At 39.4% G+C, this 19773-nt stretch overlaps 1 protein-coding gene across 3 annotated transcripts in view; it reads left to right on the top strand.

Annotated features, from left to right (window-relative positions):
• The window catches only part of ABCB1 (ATP binding cassette subfamily B member 1), a 237249-nt gene that overhangs the window by 106529 nt on the left and 110947 nt on the right, over positions 1 to 19773 (top strand). For 2 of the 3 annotated variants that reach the window (XM_053896940.1, XM_053896939.1), the window contains exons 1-2: positions 17221 to 17391; positions 17882 to 17952. In XM_053896940.1, the coding sequence (XP_053752915.1) occupies positions 17888 to 17952 (65 nt within the window). In that variant the 5' untranslated portion in view covers positions 17221 to 17391; positions 17882 to 17887. Of the gene's footprint in view, positions 1 to 17220; positions 17392 to 17881; positions 17953 to 19773 lie in introns of those variants that run through there. The other variant, XM_019443186.2, reaches the window with a different exon arrangement.

Here is a 19773-nt window from a genome sequence, read left to right as displayed (position 1 = left end):
TCTTTGGAGAAGTGTCTATTCATGTTTTCTGTCCATTTCTTCACTGGAATATTTATTTTTCAGGTGTGGAGTTTGGTGAGTTCTTAACAGATTTTGGATACTAGCCCCATATCTAATATGTCATTTGCAAATATCTTCTTCCATACCATCGGTTGCCTTTTAGTTTTGTTGATTGTTTCCTTTGCAGTGTAGAAGCTTTTTATCTTGATAAGGTCCCAATAGGTCATTTTTGCTTTTAATTCCCTTGCCTTAGGAGATGTGTCAACTAAGAAATTGCCGCAGCTGAGATCCAAGAGGTTGTTGCCTGCTTTATCCTCTAGGGTTTTGATGGTTTCCTGTCTTACATTCAGGTCTTTCATCCATTTCGAGTTTATGAACTTATTTTTGTGTATGATGTAAGAAAGTGGTCTAGTTTCATTCTTCTGCATGTCGCTGTCCAGTTCTCCCAGCACCATTTGCCAAAGAGACTCTTTTTTCCATTGGATGCTCTTTCCTGCTTTGTCAAAGATTAGTTGGCTATATATTTGTGGGTAAAATTCTGGGTTCTCTATTCTATTCAATTGGTCTATGTCTCTGTGCCAATACCATGCTGTCTTGATGATTACAGCCTTGTAGTAGAGGCTAAAGTCTGGGATTGTGATGCCTCCCACTTTGGTTTTCTTCTTCAGTATCACTTTGGCTATTCAGGGTCTTTTATGGCTCCATACAAATTTAAGGATTATTTCTTTTAGCTTTGAGAACAATGCTGGTGTAATTTTGATTGGGATCGCATTGAATGTGTAGATTGCCTTGGGTAGTATTGACATTTTAATAATATTTATTCTTCCAATCCATGAGCATGGAATGTTTTTCCATTTCTTTGTGTCTTTTTCAACTTCCTTCATAAGCTTTCTATAGTTGTCAGCATACAGATCTTTTAGATCTTTGGTTAGGTTTATTCCTAGGTGTTTTATGGTTCCTGGTGCGATTGTAATTGGGATCAGTTTCTTTATTTCTCTTTCTGTTGCTTCATTATTGGTGTATAAAAATGCAACTGATTTCTGTACATTGATTTTGTACCCTGCAACTTTGCTGAGTTCATGTATCTATTCTAGCAGGCTTTTGGTGGAGTCTGTTAGGTTTGCCATGTAGAGTATCACGTTGTCTGCGAAAAGTGAAACTTTGACTTCTGCTTTGCCAATTTGGATGCCTTTTATTTCATTTTGTTGTCTGATTGCAGATGCTAGGACTTCCAACACTATGTTAAGCAACAGTGGTAAGAGTGGACATCCTGTCGTGTTCCTGATCTCAGGGGGAAAGCTCTCAGTTTTTCCCCATTGAGGATGATATTAGAGTTGGGTCTTTCATATATGGCTTTTCTGATCTCAAGGTATGATCCTTCTATCCCTACTTTCTTAAGAGTTTTTGTTAAGAGAGGATGCTGTATTTTGTCAAATTCTTTTTCTGCATCTATTGACAGGATCCTAAGGTTCTTACCGTTTCTTTTATTAATGTGATGTATCACATTGATTGATTTGCAAATATTGAACCAGCCTTGTGCCCAGGAATGAATCCCACTTGATCATGGTGAATAATTCTTTTTATATACTGTTGAATTCAATTTGCTAGTATCTTCTCGAGAATTTTTACATCCATATTCATCAGGGATATTGGCCTGTAGTTTTCTTTTTTTTGCTGGGTCTCTGTCTGGTTTGGGAATCAAAGTAATGCTGGCTTCATAGAATGAGTCCAGAAATTTTCCTTTCATGTCTATTTTCTAGAATAGCTTGAGAAGGATAGGTATTAACTCTGCTTTAAATGTCTGGTAGATTGCCCCAGGGAAGCCTTCTGGTCCAGGACTCTTATTTGTTGGGATATTTTTGATAACCAATTCAATTTCTTCACTAGTTATGGATCTGTTCAAATTTTCTGTTTCTTCTTGTTTGAGTTTTGGTAGTGTGTGGGTGTCTCGGAATTTGTCCATTTCTTCCAGGTTGTCCAGTTTGTTGGCATAAAATTTTTCATAGTATTCCCTGAGAAATGCTTGTATTTCTGAGGGTTGGTTGTAATAAATCAATTTTCATTCATGATTTTATGTATTTGGGTCCTCTCTCTTTTCTTTTTGAGAAGTCTGGCTAGAGATTTATTGATTTTATTTATTTTTTCAAAAAACCAACTCTTGGTTTCATTGTTCTGTTCTACTGGTTTTTTTTTTTTTTTTATTCTATATTGTTTATTTCTGCTCTGATCTTTCTATTTCTCTTCTTATGCTGGTCTTGAGGTATCCTTGCTGTTCTGCTTCTAGTTCCTTTAGTTGTTCTGTTAAAGTTTGTATTTGGGATTTTTCTTATTTCTTGAGATAGGACTGGATCGCAATGTATTTACCTCTTAGGACCACCTTTGCCACATCCCAAAGGTTTTGGATTGTTGTGTTTCATTTTCACTTGTTTCTATATATTATTTAATTTCTTCTCTAATTGTCTGGCTTACTCATTTGTTCTTTAGTAGGATGTTCTTTACCCTCCATGCTTTTGGAGTTTTTCCAAACTTTTTCCTGTGGTTGATTTCAAGTTTCATAGCATTGTGATCTGAAAGTGTGCATGGTATGATCTCAGTTCTTTTATATTTATTGAGTGCTATTTATGACCCAGTATGTAATCTGTCTTGGAGAATGTTCCATGTGCACTCGAGAAGAAAGTATATTCTGCTGCTTTAGGACGTAGAGTTCTAAATATATCTGTCAAGTCCATCTGGTCCAGTGTATTATTCAGGGCCCTTGTTTCCTTACTGATTTTCTGTCTAGATGATCTGTCCATTGATGTGAGTGCAATATTAAAGTCCCTTGCAATTACCACTTTGTTACCAATAAGATTGGCCATGTTTGTGATTGTTTTCTATATTTGGGTGCTTCTGAATTCGGAGCATAGACATTTATAATTGTTAGGCCTCCCTGATGGATAGATGTTGTAATTATCATATAATGCCTTTCTTCATCTCTTGTTACAACCTTTAAAGTCTAGTTTGTCTGCTATAAGTATGGCTACTCCAGCTTTCTTTTGACTTTCAGTAGCATGATAGATAGTTCTCCATCTCCTCACTTTCAATCTGAAGGTGTCCTCAGGTCTAAAATGAGTCTCTTGTAGACAGCAAATAGATAGGCCTTGTCTTTTTAACCATTCTGATATCCTGTGTCTTGATTGGAGCATTTAGTCCCTTTACATTCACTGTTTTTATTGAAAAATATGGGTTTAGAGTCATTGTGTTATCTGTAGGTTTCATGGTTGTAGTGATGTCTCTGGTCCTTTGTAATCTTTGCAACATTCCATTCAGAGAGTCCCCCTTAGGATCTCTTGTAGGGTTGGTTTAGTGGTGATGAATTCCCTCAGTTTTTTGTTTCTTTGGGAAAACCTTTATCTCTCCTTCTATTCTGAATGACAGACTTTCTGTATGGATTCTTGGCTGCATATTTTTCCCGTTCATCACATTGACGATTTCCTGCCATTCCTTTCTGGCCTGCCAAGTTTCAGTAGATAGGTCTGTCACTAATCTTATGGGTCTACCTTTGTATATTAAGGCCCGATTATCCCTAGCTGCTTTCAGAATTCTCTCTTTATCCTTGTATTTTCCCAGTTTCACTATGATATGTTGTGCAGAAGATCAATTCAAGTTACAACTTAAGGGAGTTCTCTATTCCTCTTGGATTTCAATGTCTGTTTCCCTCCCCAGATTGGGGAGACTAAACAGCTTAATTCAGAGAGAGAGAAAGGAAAATAAAGAAGGAGGAGAAAAAAAGAAAGGAAGATAAAGTTACCCAGAGAAACTATATGGCTTGATTATTCCAGAGAGAGAGAATGGAAAGTAAAGGAAGGAGGTGTAGAACATGTATCAAGAGAATGGATTAAATATGTCTGCTTAAACAAACAACCAGAATAGCCTAGAGGAGGGAAGAGATATGAAGGAGAAAAGGAAGGAAGCATATATCTAAATCACAAGAATTGTCCTAGAATTAATCCAGGCAATGCAGCAGAGCTGGTCTGGAGGAGGGGCCATCTGGTTCCTCAGCATCTATCCCGCTCCAGTAGACACGCAGTTACCTGGGATGGAGGGACGTGGTTTGGTGTAGGCCGGTCCGCCTCCACTGTGGGCTCCGCGGACTGATCCCTGAGGCCCTGCCTTGGTGGTGGTGGGGAGAAAAATGGTGATCCCTCAGTCTCTTCTTCACAGACCCAGTGGACTCCTTTGGAGTCATCCTCACTGTGCCGCAGGCGCAGACAGGGCAGTCTGTCTCGTTTCTCTGAGTTCCGTGACCTGGCACTTGGCTGGGATTTAAACTCCTGCTCCATTCACCGCAGCACTGGGGAAGCTCCTCTCTATGCTGCCTGATATGAGGTCCTCAAAGGTTTTGTCCTGCTCTGCAGCACTTCGGGGAGGTGATCACTTTCTCCTGTGAACTGTGCGCCTGAACTACCACTGAACCAAGGGTGGCTCCCCTCCTCCCTAGGTGCACGAATGGGGCAGCAGACCCCAGTCTGAAGAAAGCCCCGCAGTTAGAGATGGGATCTGTCTTCATCTTGGCCCAAGGTTTTTCTCTTCTCCAGTTACAGTCCTACCTTCCCCCAGCTGCTCTTTCTCTCCACAGAAGGAGATCCTTCCCCTCCATGCCTACGCGGCCTGTTTTATCTTCCCTGGTTCTCATTCACCCATCTATGACCCGTCAGGTTGTACCAGTGTCTCCCTTTTAGACTCAGTCTCCTCTCTTCCCAGACTCTTGGGGTTCCAAGTCCTTTGACTTCAACCCTTCTTTGTTTGAGAGACACAGGAAGTACAGATCCCCCTACTTCTCTGCCATGTTGACCCCTCCTCCTGAAGAAGTGATTTTTAAATTTTTTTTTCAACGTTTTAAATTTATTTTTGGGACAGAGAGAGACAGAGCATGAATGGGGGAGGGGCAGAGAGAGAGGGAGACACAGAATCGGAAACAGGCTCCAGGCTCCGAGCCATCAGCCCAGAGCCTGACGCGGGGCTCGAACTCACGGACCGCGAGATCGTGACCTGGCTGAAGTCGGACGCTTAACCGACTGCGCCACCCAGGCGCCCCAAGAAGTGATTTTTAAACTAAGCCAGAAGAAAGAATCCATGTTAGCCAGGTGGTGGTGTGTGCATGTGTGTTCATGTAAATGCATGTTAGGCAATGGGGAGGCGGGGGAGAGGATAGAGAAAGACTGTGTTATGAAGACAGGCAGAAGGAACACAGTGCACAGGAAAGCTCAAAGGAGCTGCCAGACAGCCAACGTGTGGCTGGATCCTGAAAGAGCAAGGAGAGAAGTAACCTGAGGCTAGAGAGATGAGCAAAATCCTGATCAGGCAAGGCCATCCTGAGAGCAATGGCAACCATTTCAAGTCTTAGCTAAGGGGTATAACGTGGTCATATGTGCATTTTTATAAGTTACTTTGGCTGCTGTGTGGAGAGTGGATTAGAGGAGGTCTAGAATGAAATTGGAAAAACTAGTTAAGAGGCTCTGATAGCGGACCAATTAAGAAAGAGTAGTGGTTTAGTGGTGGCAATTTTCACAGCACACGTTAGTACTAGTATTTAGTATCTTTAACAGTAACAAAGATGATGGAGGAAAAGGAAAACCTGATTACAGAATAGTAAGAAGGTTCGCCTTTGCCATATGATGAAATGGTAATATAGGTAATATAGTTGACTTGGGTGACACTATTTGATTTTAATGCATAGTAATCAGTAAAATAAAAGGCACAAAGCTAGAAATGATAACAGAATATTAACTGCAAACTTAATTGTCAGTTCCCAGAAAAGAACACTGTAGTAGGATTTGCCAATTAGAAGGAACACAATAACTATAAGATCATGTCATGCCATGTCAAACAACAGAGACAATACAGCAAATATTTGGCAGAATTAAAGAATACCTCTTTGGGAAGGAATAATGCAAGGTAAACTAAAAGGTAAGAATTGTATTTATCACTGTCTCATTAAAAGTTCACACAATTAAAATTTTAGTTTTTTTTACAGTATTGTGGTTAGCATTGTCCCCTCATTTTCTATGTGTTAATATTTAAGGTATTTAATAGATTCTTATTAGTAGCTACAACAAAAATGCAACTTGTAACAAGCAATATGTTTTCACCCTTTTCTTTTTTTGTAAATTTTTTTAATACTTATTTTTGATAGAGAGAGAGAGGGAGAGAGAGAGTGAGTTGGGGAGGGGCAGAGAGAGAGGGAGACACAATGTGAAGCAGACTCCAGGCTCTGAGCTGTCAGCATAGAGCCCGATGTGGAGCTTAAAACAATGAACTATGAGATCATGACCTGAGCCGAAGTCAGATGCTTAACTGACTGAGCCACGCAGTTGCCCCCTTTCACCATTTTCTAAGTATTGAACAATAAAATAAGCCTTGGGTCCAAATTTTCACATAATTGGACTATAAACACTATTAAAACAAATCAATGGAATGCACTCTGGAACTGGTAACCCTTCTCCTGCATCCTGAAGAACAGTAATTAAAACAGGATAGTCTGACTGATCAAGGGCAAAAACAAATTAAAATGAGAAAAACTTTACTCAAGCTGAAGTAAAACAGCTAGAGAATATGATTGCACCTGTCCCCCTAACACGTATCCTATACTAGCCAATCTGAAATCTTTGCCATTAGAATCCCCTCTCAACAGGTTAGAAAGAACAGCAGACTCAGTGTCAGAAAACCCATGTTGTTAACTTGACCCTCTTTCTAACTGATTGTGTGACCGTAGTCAAGTTTGTTAGCATTTCCGTTTCAGTGTAATGAAGGAACTGTACACATCGACCTTGAAATTCTCTTATAAACCTAAATATCCATGAATCTGAAACACTGGAGCATGAGAATTACCCTACATTAGAAACCATTTTACAGAAATAATTTTAAAAGCATTCATATTCAAGGATTTCCAAGAGCTTTACTGCTCACTCAAATCTTTCCTCAGCTCTATCCTGTCTTGGCTCAAAGGAGGTCCTCCTACTTAAAATTGAGATCTTTCCCTGACTGGTCCACTCAGTCTCCTTCTTCTGATCTGTTTCCCCCCATTAGCACTGTCTACATTTTAACATACTAAATCACTTATTTTTTTAAATTCTTTTGTCAATCTGCCTACCATCATTGAATATAAATTCCACCCAAGCAGGAATTTTTGTTTGTTTTGTTCATGGATGCATGTCAACCTAGAATAGCACATGACGTAAAGTAGATGCTCAGATACTAGTGTTGAATGGATGAATGAGTGAATTCCTAATATCAACTTAAAATGAAACAGTCTTTGGTGTGTCTGGGTGGCTCAGTCGGTTAAGTGTTGCAGTTTGTGAGTTCAAGCCCCACGTCGGGCTCTGCGCTGACAGTTTGGAGCCTGGAGCCTGGTTCGGATTCTGCTTCTCCCTCTCTCTCTGCTCCCCCCCTCAGGTTCTGTCTCTCTCAAAAATAAGTAAACATTGAAAAATCAAAAAAAAAAAAAACCCAAAATATTCCTTAACTTAGTTTATAATTGTAAAAGCAGATCTAACCAACTATGTGTTGGTCTATTAGTACAATATTCCTTACACATGGAAGTGTATTTTAAGTAGATTTGTCCTATGAAATAATACAAAGCTTTAAAAAGAATAAGTAAGTGAGCATCAGCTCATTGAACTGATTTGACCTTGTTCCCAGGAGAGAGTTTATTTAAGATTGGACAAGTTCAAAGTCAATGAATCATAAAGCAATTAAAAAACTGAAAAGGAAGTGACATTTTTCATGAACTCTGCAAATTAACCATTTAAGGAAATGTTATCATTTTTATGTTAGGAATTCCTCAGTGCTGATGTATAAGGGCAAAAGGTTTGGCTGTTAAGTAAGACACTGATTAAATAGATACTGTATACTAGGATTGATCTAACTGAATAAGTATTGAACTTCAGAGGAATTTCCCCTTAGGAATAATCTTCAGAACAAATTTGCTAAGCGCACACAAAAATTGGCTCATTACCTAGTAGCAATATTTAATTTTTCAACTGAAACTTCTGTCAAGTAAGTCACTCACTAGTCTAATAATAATAACAAGAACCACGAGAATAGAAGTTAACATTCAGAATTTACACATCCAGGTACTAAGCTAACTGCTCTCCATTCACTGTCTCATTTTACAAATGGGGAATTTCATTTGCAGTGAGAATAATTATTACTCCGTCAAAAGAGCAGAACTTAAACTCAATCTGTTTAATGCTAAAGCCCACATTCTTCGCTGCAATGTGAGGTTTCTCTTGTTTCCGAAACTTAAAATTTTCAGTCACTGGTAGAATTTGCTATTCAGGACATTCAAAACACATTTCTGTAGACTCTGACGACCATTTTTTTAAAAAAGTTCCAACTACTTTATTCCTTGGCAGGCATCGATGAAGTTGGTTCATAGCTTCCATTGGTATTGACATTGAAAAGAATGGCATTCATTTAAATGTAAAAGTTCAGCTTTGTTTGTAAAAAACAAAAACAAAACAATTGCACTGTGTACCAAAACTACACTAATAGTTTTCACCCCTGAAAATACACCCGCATAACTTGATGCACTTTGTGCCTGTTTGTCTTCCTAGCTTCAGTGTCTGGCAGAGCACCTGCCACTTACTAGTTGCTGTTTGCTTCCTAATAAGCAGCAAACTCCACTGAGAGGTGGATAACCAGAACCAGGATCCTGGACCTACTTTCTGATCCCCGTCTCCATGCTTTACACGATATTTCATTTAATTACTTCCCCGTTGAAAAATAATATACTTTTATTTTTTTAAGTTTTTATTTAAATTCCAGTGTAGTTAACATACAGCATAATATTAGTTTCAAGTGTACAATTTAGTGATTGAACATTTCTATACAACACCCGGTGCTCATCACAAGTGGACTCATTCATTCCCATCACCTGTTTCATCCATCCCTCCTGGATGACTCTGCTAGCCACCAGTTTGTTCTCTATAGTTAAGAGTCTTTTTCTTCATCTGTCTCTCTTCCCCCCCCCCCCCCCGCTCATTAGTTTTAATATAGAAAACTGGAAAAACAGAAAAGTATAAAGAAAAAAACGGACCTAACTTCCATCATTAAAAAAAACACACAAAAAACCATTTTTCCCATTTTCATATATTTCTTTCTAGTATTAGAGCAATTGATTTGCTTGACATAGTTAATATTATGCTGTTGCAATTTTTCCCTAGCCTTTTCCATGAATAGTAACATATGTAGTTTTGAATGTAATTACAAATTCTTTGTGAGCACATTTTTTAAAAAGTTTATTTACATTGAGAGAGAGAGAGTGTGTGTGTGTGTGTGGGGAGGAGCTCATGTGCAAACTCACAAGTAAGTGGAGAGGGGCAGAAAGAGAGAGAGGGAAAGAGAGAATCCCAGTCAGGCTCCACACTAACAATGGGGCTTGAACTCACAAACCCATGAGATTTTGACCTGAACCGAAATCAAGAGTCAGATGCGTAACTGACTGAGCCACCCAGGCACCCCGCAAGCACATATTATGTTATACTTGCTTTAAGTGACCATATAATTTATTCAGCCATTCATATGTGGTTATATATTTAGATCACTTCTCATTTTACGCTGTTATCAAATAAAGCAGCAATAAACATCTTTCTGCCTGATTTTTTCTCTGTACTTTGAATTATTTCTTTAGGACAAGTTTCCTAAAACTGAATTGAGTCAAACGTACATATTTAATGTATATATTGTCACATTGTTTCCCTATTCATTTTTACAGTTTTCACTTCCTACCTATTTTACTTCACTTTTGTGAACACTTGATAGTCTTGTTTTTTCAAAAAGTCTTTGCTGTTTTAATTTGCGTTTTTTATAGTTAGCGTGAATGTTTCACTCAATCGATCTTTTTTCACCAGTGCGCTATTGCCTTTTTTGTGCAAATTTTTCACCAGTGCACTATCGCCTTTTTGTGTCTTTTGACCAGTTCTGTTTTAGCCTTTGAATTTTCTTATCAATTTCTATGAGCTCTTTCTATATTAAGAATATTAACTCACTGTGATATTTGCAATGAATAGCCATTTGGTTCATTGTTGCCTTTAAATTTTAATTTCTTCAAGATAATTTTCTGTTCTTTTTAGCTTTATTTAAAATAATTATAATTATTTCCATTTCATTATTTTCTATCAATGTCTATCACTAGCCCTTTCTTGTCATTACACTTTTGCTCTCAAGTTCTTTTTGTAAAAAAATTTTGAGTTTATATATTTATTTTGAGAAGGCGGGGGAGGTGCAGTGAGAAAGGAGACAGAGAATCCCAAGCAGGCTGTCAACTCAAACTCACTGTCGGCTCAAACTCATGAACCCTGAGACCATGACCTGAGCCCAAATCAAAGGTTGGAGGCTTAACCAACTGAGCCACCCAGGTGCCCCTGCTCTCAAGTTCTAAATTTTTATTCCTGTCTTGGTAGTTCATGGGTCATTTTTATCAGGATATCTGGATAAAAATCCTAGTTACTCAGTACCAAACACTTTTCAAGTCTTACTTGATTTACTTCTTACAACAACCTAGGTAGGATTCTTTTACTGTCTCCATTTTAGGGAGGGAGAAGTCAAGGTTTTGAGAGACTGTGTAACCTGTTCAAAGGCACTCAGCTCATAAATGATGAGGATGGAATTCAAAGCCTCTTGAGCCCCACTTCATTCACACCTTCTCTTCATCTTACTGTTCTCTCCCATTACTCCTATAATTCATTTAAAAAACTCACCTTGTGGTATAATGGCAGATTTATTTTACTAGAGGACAATGACCTACTCAGAGAGATGGCTCTCTAATGCAGTTTTAAGGCTGATACAGACTATAGAACTTTCAAAAAGACCCTAATGGTGGCTTTGGCAGTTAGCCTACTGGTCTAAATCCTATGAAGGTATCTTTGACGTCAGACTTGCAACACTTAATATTTTCAAAAAGCATTTATTGAACCTTTATTTTGTGTAAGTTGCTGTACTGCAAAAATATATAAAAGAAATCCTAACATAAATGATACTAATAATAAATACCCAATTAGAGGTACAGATAATGAGCTGCAGTATTGAGGAGGAGTAGAAATCACTTCTGGCTGGTATAGGCAGAGAAGGGTTCATAGAGGAGTAAAAATCAGGTTTCTATTTGCCATTGACTGACAGACACATGGCTAAATCATTTAATTTAAGTCAATTTATTATCACCTGATCACCATTTCAATGTTGCATCGTTGGCTAAATGATATTACTAGAAACAACCTCTTTGGAAATGAATAGAGTCTGTTAAGAGTCTATTTTTTGTTCCTGTTTTTTTTTCAGTGCATTTGTGCATAGAAGTTATTGGCAGTAATCCAATGTGAGTTTACATACAGCCAGCCATTCAGTGTTCCTTGTCATTAAGACAGTCACATGTCCTCATACATAAAAAGCAATTATACCTAAGTGGGTAAAGAATATGTGGATCCTTTATTGTTATTGCCACAACTGAGTCATTTGTCTTGCTCTTTGGACTGGCCATTTCAGGCATATTCTTTCTGTGACTCAGGTCGTTTAAGATCATCAACATGAACTTCTACTCCTTCTTTCACAATACTGATGACCCTTAAGTTTAGACTCAGACTAGCAAAATAGAGGAGAGAGGAGAAAGAGGGGACATGAATTATTGGAGAGATCAGGGAAAGAAGCACATAAGATTTACAACAAAAGGAGCATGGGAAAAAACTTCTTTTTAAAAAAAATTTTTTTTAACGTTTTTATTTATTTTTGAGACAGAGAGAGACAGAGCATGAATGGGGGAGGGGCAGAGAGAGAGGGAGACACAGAATCGGAAGCAGGCTCCAGGCTCTGAGCCATCAGCCCAGAGCCCGACGCGGGACTCGAACTCACGGACCGCGAGATCATGACCTGAGCGGAAGTCGGCTGCTTAACCGACTGAGCCACCGAGGCGCCCCAGAAAAAACTTCTTAAGAATTAAAAATCCCCTTCTTAGGAGAAGAAGGGCAAGTAGGTGAAGAGCATAATACACAAATTTTAAGAGGGGCTTGAGAAAATGATAAAGGGTTGAAGGAGCTAGGATATAAATATTTATCTGAAAATATGACCAGAGAGCCTATACTTTCTCCATAGTACATTTTTAGTTAATGCCTGTTGATTGATAGAAACACATGTAATGGATTTTCTCTTCATGGCAGAATTGTAAGCTTTTAAAAATTTCACATATAAGAAATACAAACATTTGTTAATAATACATTTACAGAAATTAAAAAAGAAGGAACTGGAATAAAGATTTATTTGTGCACTGTTTAACAGGCTGTAAAATAAGAAGAACTAATAAGAATAGCTAAAATACTGGTAGGCCTTCCACATCTTATCTCTAATATTTCAATGCACTGGGAAAAACTCATCACTTATGAGACTTCCATGGCAGGTACTCGTCACATTTAAGACTGAGTCATTTGCTACATGTTCGCATATTAGCTTTGCTTGAGGTAGGGTAGAAACTGTGTTTCTGAGGAGGTTAATGTTATTTGGGATGGCAAATAGTTTGAAAGAAAATAAGGTGAGTAGCCTGATAGTTTTTATGGAATCCCTCCTATTGGAAAAACACTACACCAACTGCTATACAAACAAATAAGTAAAATACACAATTGCAGACTATCGGGCCAGCAGAACTTCTACAAGTAAAATAATCTTACAGTCTCCCTGAAGGCAGAATATGATTAAATCATCCATCACTACCATTTAGCACAATATTTGGCATATGGCAGGTATTCGGTAAATGTTTGTGGAATAAATACTGACTGAAGTGAAATTCAGATCTATGAAGAAACATTCCATTATTGGAATTAATAATTATTTTCAAAGAATTAGAAAAATTTTAAGCAGCAAAATAAGAACAATGTTCTGTCTTAGAATCAAAATCTTTTATATAATTTTATACGTAATCCACAAGTTCTGAGTCAAGTGGTTCCTTCATTTTTTTCCATTCATTTACTTAACACATATTTCATAAGCATTTACCACGTGCCAGACACTGTTTCTCAGTGCTTCAAGCAAAATAGCGTGACATTTGAGTAAAGGCTTGAAAAAAATGAGGAAATGAGTCATGCTGTATAGCTATCTTAAGGGAAGAGAGTTTCCGGCAGAGGTAATGGTAAGAGTAAATGTCCCAATCAATGTAGGGGCATGCTTGGTTGTTCAAAGAACAGAGGCTGATGAGACTGGAACAGAATGAGGGAAGAGTACTAGGAGATGAAATGAGAAGTGAGAGTGGGCCAGATCATGTAGGGACTTACAGGCCATTGAAGGATTTTGAATTTTACTCTGAGAGAGGAAATCAGGGGATGGTGACAGAATTTGACTTACTCTTAACAGTTGACTTTGGGGAGTGGAGGGGTGGAGAGAGACCGTTAAAGAGGGGTAAAGGTAGAAGTAGAGAGACCAGCTTTGAAGTTATTGCAATATTGCAGTATTCAGTATTCACGGTGATAGATGGGGGGGGGGGGAGTGGCAAAGAAGATGTGTTTATTTTCCTTAGTATTTTGGTGCTAGTTTTTTTCTCTATTACTCTACTGAAAGTAACAGAGAATAAATAAATGTAGCTACAAACAAGAGTGCTGAAGAGCACCAGGAAAGGGCAGAAAGAGATGAAGAAGGGATATTATTACTAATTTATAGCAATTGTTAAGTGTTTGGGGTGTTTCAGGTACTGTACAAATCTTTTTAATACACAAATCACCTAATCTTTCAATGACACTGTAAAGTACCATTATTATCCCCTCTCTACCAAAGACTTAACCGAAAGAGAAGTTAAGTAACCTGTTCAAAGTTATGCAGCAAAAAAAGACCGGAAATGGTACCTAAATCTGTTCTTCTGACTCTAAGTCCCAAATTGTTGAGTGGAGTCAGGTACTGAAGTTGTAAATCAACTTAGTTACAGATTTACATGTGGAAAGATTTTCATTTAGAATTATGAAAAATAGGGACGCCTGGGTGGCTCAGTCGGTTGAGCTTCCGGCTTCGGCTCAGGTCATGATCCCACGGTTTGTGGGTTCGAGCCCCGCATCAGGCTCTGTGCTGACAGCTTGCTCAGACCCTGCAGCCTGCTTCAGATTCTGTGTCTCCTTCTCTCTCTCTCTGCCCCCCCTGCTCATGCTCTGTCTCTCTCTGTCTCTCAAAAATAAATAAATGTTAAAAAACAAAATTAAAAAAAAAGAATTAAGAATTAAGAAGATGGTCAGAGAGAAGTCCTTCAAAGTTAGGTGGAAACTCTTAGATATAATTAGTGGTCGGGAGCCATTGTATGTTTTCTAAGATGGTATCATAGATGAAAGTGTTTCATGGGGCTCAGAAAGGCAGTGTAGTGGAGTGCACTGTAATAGTGTACTGTAGTGTAGACTAGTGGTTAAGAGTTTAGTGAAGGGAGCCGGACTGCCCTCAGGTCCTGGGTCAGCTGCTTACCAATTATGTGACTTTGGCCAAATCATGGAAACCTTGGTTTCTCCCACTGTAAAATGGGAGCAATAGTACCCACTTCATAGGATTCTTGTGAGGATTAAAAGAGTTACTCTCTTTCAAGTGCTCGGGATAGTTCCTGGTACATGGACAGTGCTTAGGAAATGGGAGTTAGCATTATTCCCATATGTATGTGAGTGGACACAAATGTTGAGTGTGGGGGGGGGGCAGAGACAAGTTGGTAAAAGGACTGCATGCTGGTAGAGGACAGGAAGGTGTAGAATTATGAGGAGGCACACTTAAAAAATTTTTTTTAAATGTTTATTTATTTTTGAGAGACAGAGAGACAGAACATGAGCAGGGGAGGGGTAGAGAGAGAGGGAGACACAAAATCCAAAGCAGGCTCCAGGCTCTGAACTGTAAGTACAAAGTCCAACATGTGGCTTGAACCCACAAATGGTGAGATCATGACCTGAGCTGAAGTTGGATGCTTAAATGACTGCGCCACCCAGGCATCCTGGGAAGTACACTTTTAAAAGGAAAAGTAGCAGCTCGTATGAAGGTATGTGAGTGAAGACTTGGGTTTCGCTGGAAATTAATGAAGCTTGAGGAGGAAATGCCAAGTTCAGTTGTTAGATATTACCAGGAGTAGTGAGCAGTAATGCTGACAGGAGTCAAAATCTTTAAAGAAGTCAAGACTGTGGCTTAGAAGTAGCTCAGCCAGTCAATTGTTTTAGGTTTATCATATTTTATGTCCATATTTTCAGGCCAGTGGAGCGAAGAAATTTAGAAAAATGTGTAATAGAAAAAGGGAGCTTTACTAAAAACTCTTTGGGCTATTCTAATCCTTAAGCTACCTATGTCCTTGATAAAGGTTTTCACTTGAAGCTCAAGCCTGTAGACACAGTATTACCATAATATTATACTTCAAAGAAACATCCTGCATTGTTTTAGGGAGGATTTAAGGTCATTTACACAGATACATAAAATATAACAAGATCACATAAGTTAAAGGTGGGACAAAGTAAAACAACAGTGGAAACAGACAGCAGATTGATTAATCACATTAAAAATGGGTGCAAAAAAGATGAAAGCTTTATACATTTGCTCCAGGTGGACCCAGGTGGTTGGTGTTAAGCTTTTCATCAATGAACCAATGCTGAACACATGCATATCCAATTAGAACACAGAAAATTAGTGGTATCTACTTTACAGTTTGCAAAGAAACTTGATTGTATGGCTAAGAAAAAAAATCAAGGCATAGAATATTTGGTAAAAGGCGAAAGATTGGTACAATCTAAAGAAAAACTAGAATATGACGTGGAATATTTGGAGTGAAAGATGGAAAGGAAATTAGGGCTTTGAAAAGTATGTTTTTCTTAAATAAAGTAGGGAAAATACACTACGCAGTAAAAAAAAAAAAAAAAAAAAAGTTTTTCTTCTTTTAAATTTCTGCAGCTAGCCAAGAGGCGCACATGTTGAGTCAGAGAACGAAGACTAAAGGTGACAAAAGCATTCGTTTCCCCTAGGTTTATAAGAAGAAAAGCTCTGATGTGAGTTAACATTGCTTTATGAATTTTATTGCAAAGATTGCACTTAATTTTCATCAAAGTGAAGAAAAAAGTAGACAGGAAAATAGTAAATGGTAGCAGTAAATATGGAATTAAGTTACAACTAATGTAATATGGTAAATACACAATACTTTTCTTTAATAATCCCAATTAAAGTGTAAGTGTTTAGAAATGCCTTAGGGTGGGGCTCCTGGGTGGCTCACTAGGTAGGGCGTCTGACTTCAGCTGGGGTCATGATCTCACGGTCAGTGGGTTGGAGCCCCACCTGCTTGGTGCTGACAGCTCAGAATCTAGAGCCTGCTTTGGATTCTGTGTCTCCCTCTCTCTCTGCCCTTTCTCTGCTCATGCTCTTTCTCTCTCTCAAAAATAAGTAAACATTGAAAAAATAAAATGAAATGCCTTGGGGAAAATGTGGGCCTTGATTGGATGGCTAAAATCTGTAAAGGTTACATGCTTTTAAATATTATTTTTACCCTGAAATATCCGTCTCGATTTACATATTTAAAATCTTCCTATTTCCTTCCATTTATCTTGAAGTAAAAGATGCACAGATATACCTCTGAAACTGTCAAGCATACTAAAGACTCCTGCAGAAAATTTTCACCTGGCTTTTTTACAGATGCTGCTAGAAAGCAAAGTTTAGCTTGTGTTAACACCCATGTATATATTATATATATATGTATGTGAATATATATGTAATTATAATTAATAAAGTAAATTAAATTAGTTATTAATGGAATTTATAAATATGTATATTTACATAAATACCGATTATATATGTGTATTATTTCTGTATATTTATATGTACATGTATATTATATGTACATGCATGTGTACATGTAAATTATATGTATATATAATATACACAAAATATATACATATACACAAATATATAATCTGTATATACATACAAAATATACACGTGTGTATGTATATATGTGTATAATTCCACGGATATGGAGCGTGATGTGGACATGTACAGACATGACTCTATAGAGGTACCAGTCCCCAGTGATTCAGCGGATGTTTGTCTCCTGACTCTTATGCTGAGGGGCAACAGAAAGGAGGACACACCTCCTGCAAATCCAACCTGTTTCATAACTCGCGCAATCAGCATTCACGCCAGAGGGCCCGGGAGCGACCCGGATCGGTGAGGCTGATTGGCTGGGCACGAGGAGCGCCGGGTTGTGGGCTGCACCTCTCGCCTCACTCCCTGGGACGCAGGAAACCGGGTGCATACGAGCCGCGGCTCCTCCCGGCTCTAAGAAGCCGGGGCCGCTGCTCGCATCCGCCGGGTCTTTGCTTTAAAATCTGAATCTCTTCTTTCAAAAATCAACATCTCGGTCGAAGTTCCGAAAGATAGCCCGAGGTAGGGACGCGCGAAGCTGAGGGCTAGATGGGGACAAGTTCGCAGGGAAGGCTCGGGCTCTCCAATTTCCTGAGCTTGGTCCCCCGTGGGAGGAAGACTTCGGAGAGGAGAGAGGGGGCCATTCCTCTTAGCAAGGCCGCGGGGGGAGTGGAGGGCAAGGGAGGTGAGCACTAGAGTCCCCCGCGGAGCTCCTGAGGCACCCCAGCCCCCCCCCCCCGCCCGCGTTTTCTGCGCTCGCCACGCGCGCTGGGTTCTGCGGCCCGAGCGCGCGTAGAGGGGCGCGGTGCGGGAAGCGGGAGTCTGAGCCCGTGGCTGGAGCCGGGAGAAGCATCACCGCGCCCGAGGGCAGATGGGACGGACAGACGCAGCCGCCGCGAAGGCGTCGGGCAAAGGCCGCGATGCGCCCCCGCCCTCCAGCCGCTCTCGCGGAGTGTCCCCTCCGCTTCCTGCGGTTTCCGCATCTGACTCGGGGCCTGTGGTTTCTCCTCAGGTCGCGATGGATCTTGAAGGAGGCAGCAATGGAAGAGCAGAGAAGAAGTTCTGGAAAATGGGCGAAAAAAGGTAGCCAGTTTGTTTCGCTTTCACAGTTTAGATGGCTTGAGATTTGGGAGATTTGTTTCTAGCCTCCGGCTCTGTAATAACTGAAGAGTTGATGGTGGCGATGATATTTTTTAACCTTAAACGCAAGGGGATTTTCTGCAGAAGTTCGCCGGCTGGGTTGAGGACAACGTTTACATCCTCCCACGGCCTCGGTGAGCTTCTCAGTCTTGCGGCTCCACACACGCCAATGCTTTCGCATCCTTTTCTGTGTTTTAGGAACTCTGCTCTACCCGCCACGACGCACCCGAACATGGTGCTGCGTGTGCTCTGCCTCGTGGTCTAGTCTCAGCTTCTGGTAAACCGTAAACATCCCGGTCACGTAAACATTTCATGTTTGTGGCATGGCAGACGGGACCAAAGGCCAAAACTGCATTTAGCTGTTGATTTTCGCTCACAGTGCGCTGTCTAAGCAGGAAGTTTTAAACTTTGCTCAGTAGGTTCATTGGTAGTTGTCAATTGTAATAAAAATGGTAAAATAAAATAAATTAGTAAATACAGTAATATTATTAGGCACCAAACTTTTCAGTGTGGAAGAAAAGAAATACAAATATGGACATCAAGTAAGTTTTTAGAAAATGTTAAATTTGAACTGGAAACTTCAATATGACCTCATGAATTTTAAAATAGTTCACTTTCTGTCCACTGAAAGGGACAGTAGGAGTGAGTACCTTCGTGCCAGATCTTGGTTTCTAAATACCATTGCTCACTAAATGGAATCTGTACCCCCATGTGTGGGATGGGGGGAGATGCAGAGTGAGCCTGGAGTAAGTAAGTCTGTTGTTCAGTGGAATTGTCCAAAAAAGACACAGGAGGGGCGCCTGGGTGGCTCGGTCGGTTAAGCGTCCGACTTCGGCTCAGGTCATGATCTCGCGGTCTGTGAGTTCTAGCCCCGCGTCGGGCTCTGTGCTGACCGCTCAGAGCCTGGAGCCTGTTTCAGATTCTGTGTCTCCCTCTCTCTCTGCCCCTCCCCTGCTCATGCTCTGTCTCTCTCTGTCTCAAAAATAAATAAATGTTAAAAAAAAAAAAATTAAAAAAAAAAAAAAGACACAGGAGCTGGCTTCACTGTGCTGGGTTATGAAATACCGTATACAAGAGAAAGATAAAAAGGTGGGAGAGGTAGTGAGAATAACGGAATGTTCTTCACTTCACAGAATGCCAGCTATCATATTGGAACCTGCATTGTTATAGTTGATTCAGGCAAAGATTGTTTGGGATTGTAAATGACTCAGAGAAAAGTTTTGTCTAAGAATTCTCCCCAGTTTTTTGTAATTGGAAAAAAGGAAAGTGGGGGATTTTCAGTGGAGAGGTTTTTTGCAGTTAGCGATCTTAACCATGTAATCAGACCTGGTAGAATCCTGTATTAGTGACATGACACCACCCAGGAAGTATGTTTGCAAAAACATTTAGACTGAATCCTATCAAGCTTCTAGACTGTTGCTGTCCAACAGAAATATAATGTGAGCCACATTTGTAATTGTTAATTTTCTAGTAGCAGCATTAAGAACATAAGAAGAAACAAGTGAAATTAATTTTGAAAAGTATATTTTAAAGAGCCCAGGCACTTTAAATTTTATGTCTAAGATATTAGTTCTATATGTGATCAGAATTATTGATATAGTTTGCATTCTCTTTTTCATACTACATATTCAAATCTGTGTATTTTATGCTTACTGCACATCTCAGTTTGGACTCAGTTTGAAACTGACGTATCCAAGATGTGGGACATTCTATATGACATCTGTTACTACAAAAAGTCAATGTGGGGAGAGGGGGCAGAAGGAC

The sequence above is a fragment of the Panthera pardus genome, unplaced genomic scaffold, assembly GCF_024362965.1.
Source record: "Panthera pardus isolate Hobbes unplaced genomic scaffold, ASM2436296v1 HiC_scaffold_8, whole genome shotgun sequence".
Taxonomy (NCBI): Eukaryota; Metazoa; Chordata; class Mammalia; order Carnivora; family Felidae; genus Panthera; species Panthera pardus.
The sequence above is the reverse complement of the archived record's forward strand: the minus strand, read 5'-3'. Positions and strand labels throughout refer to the sequence as shown.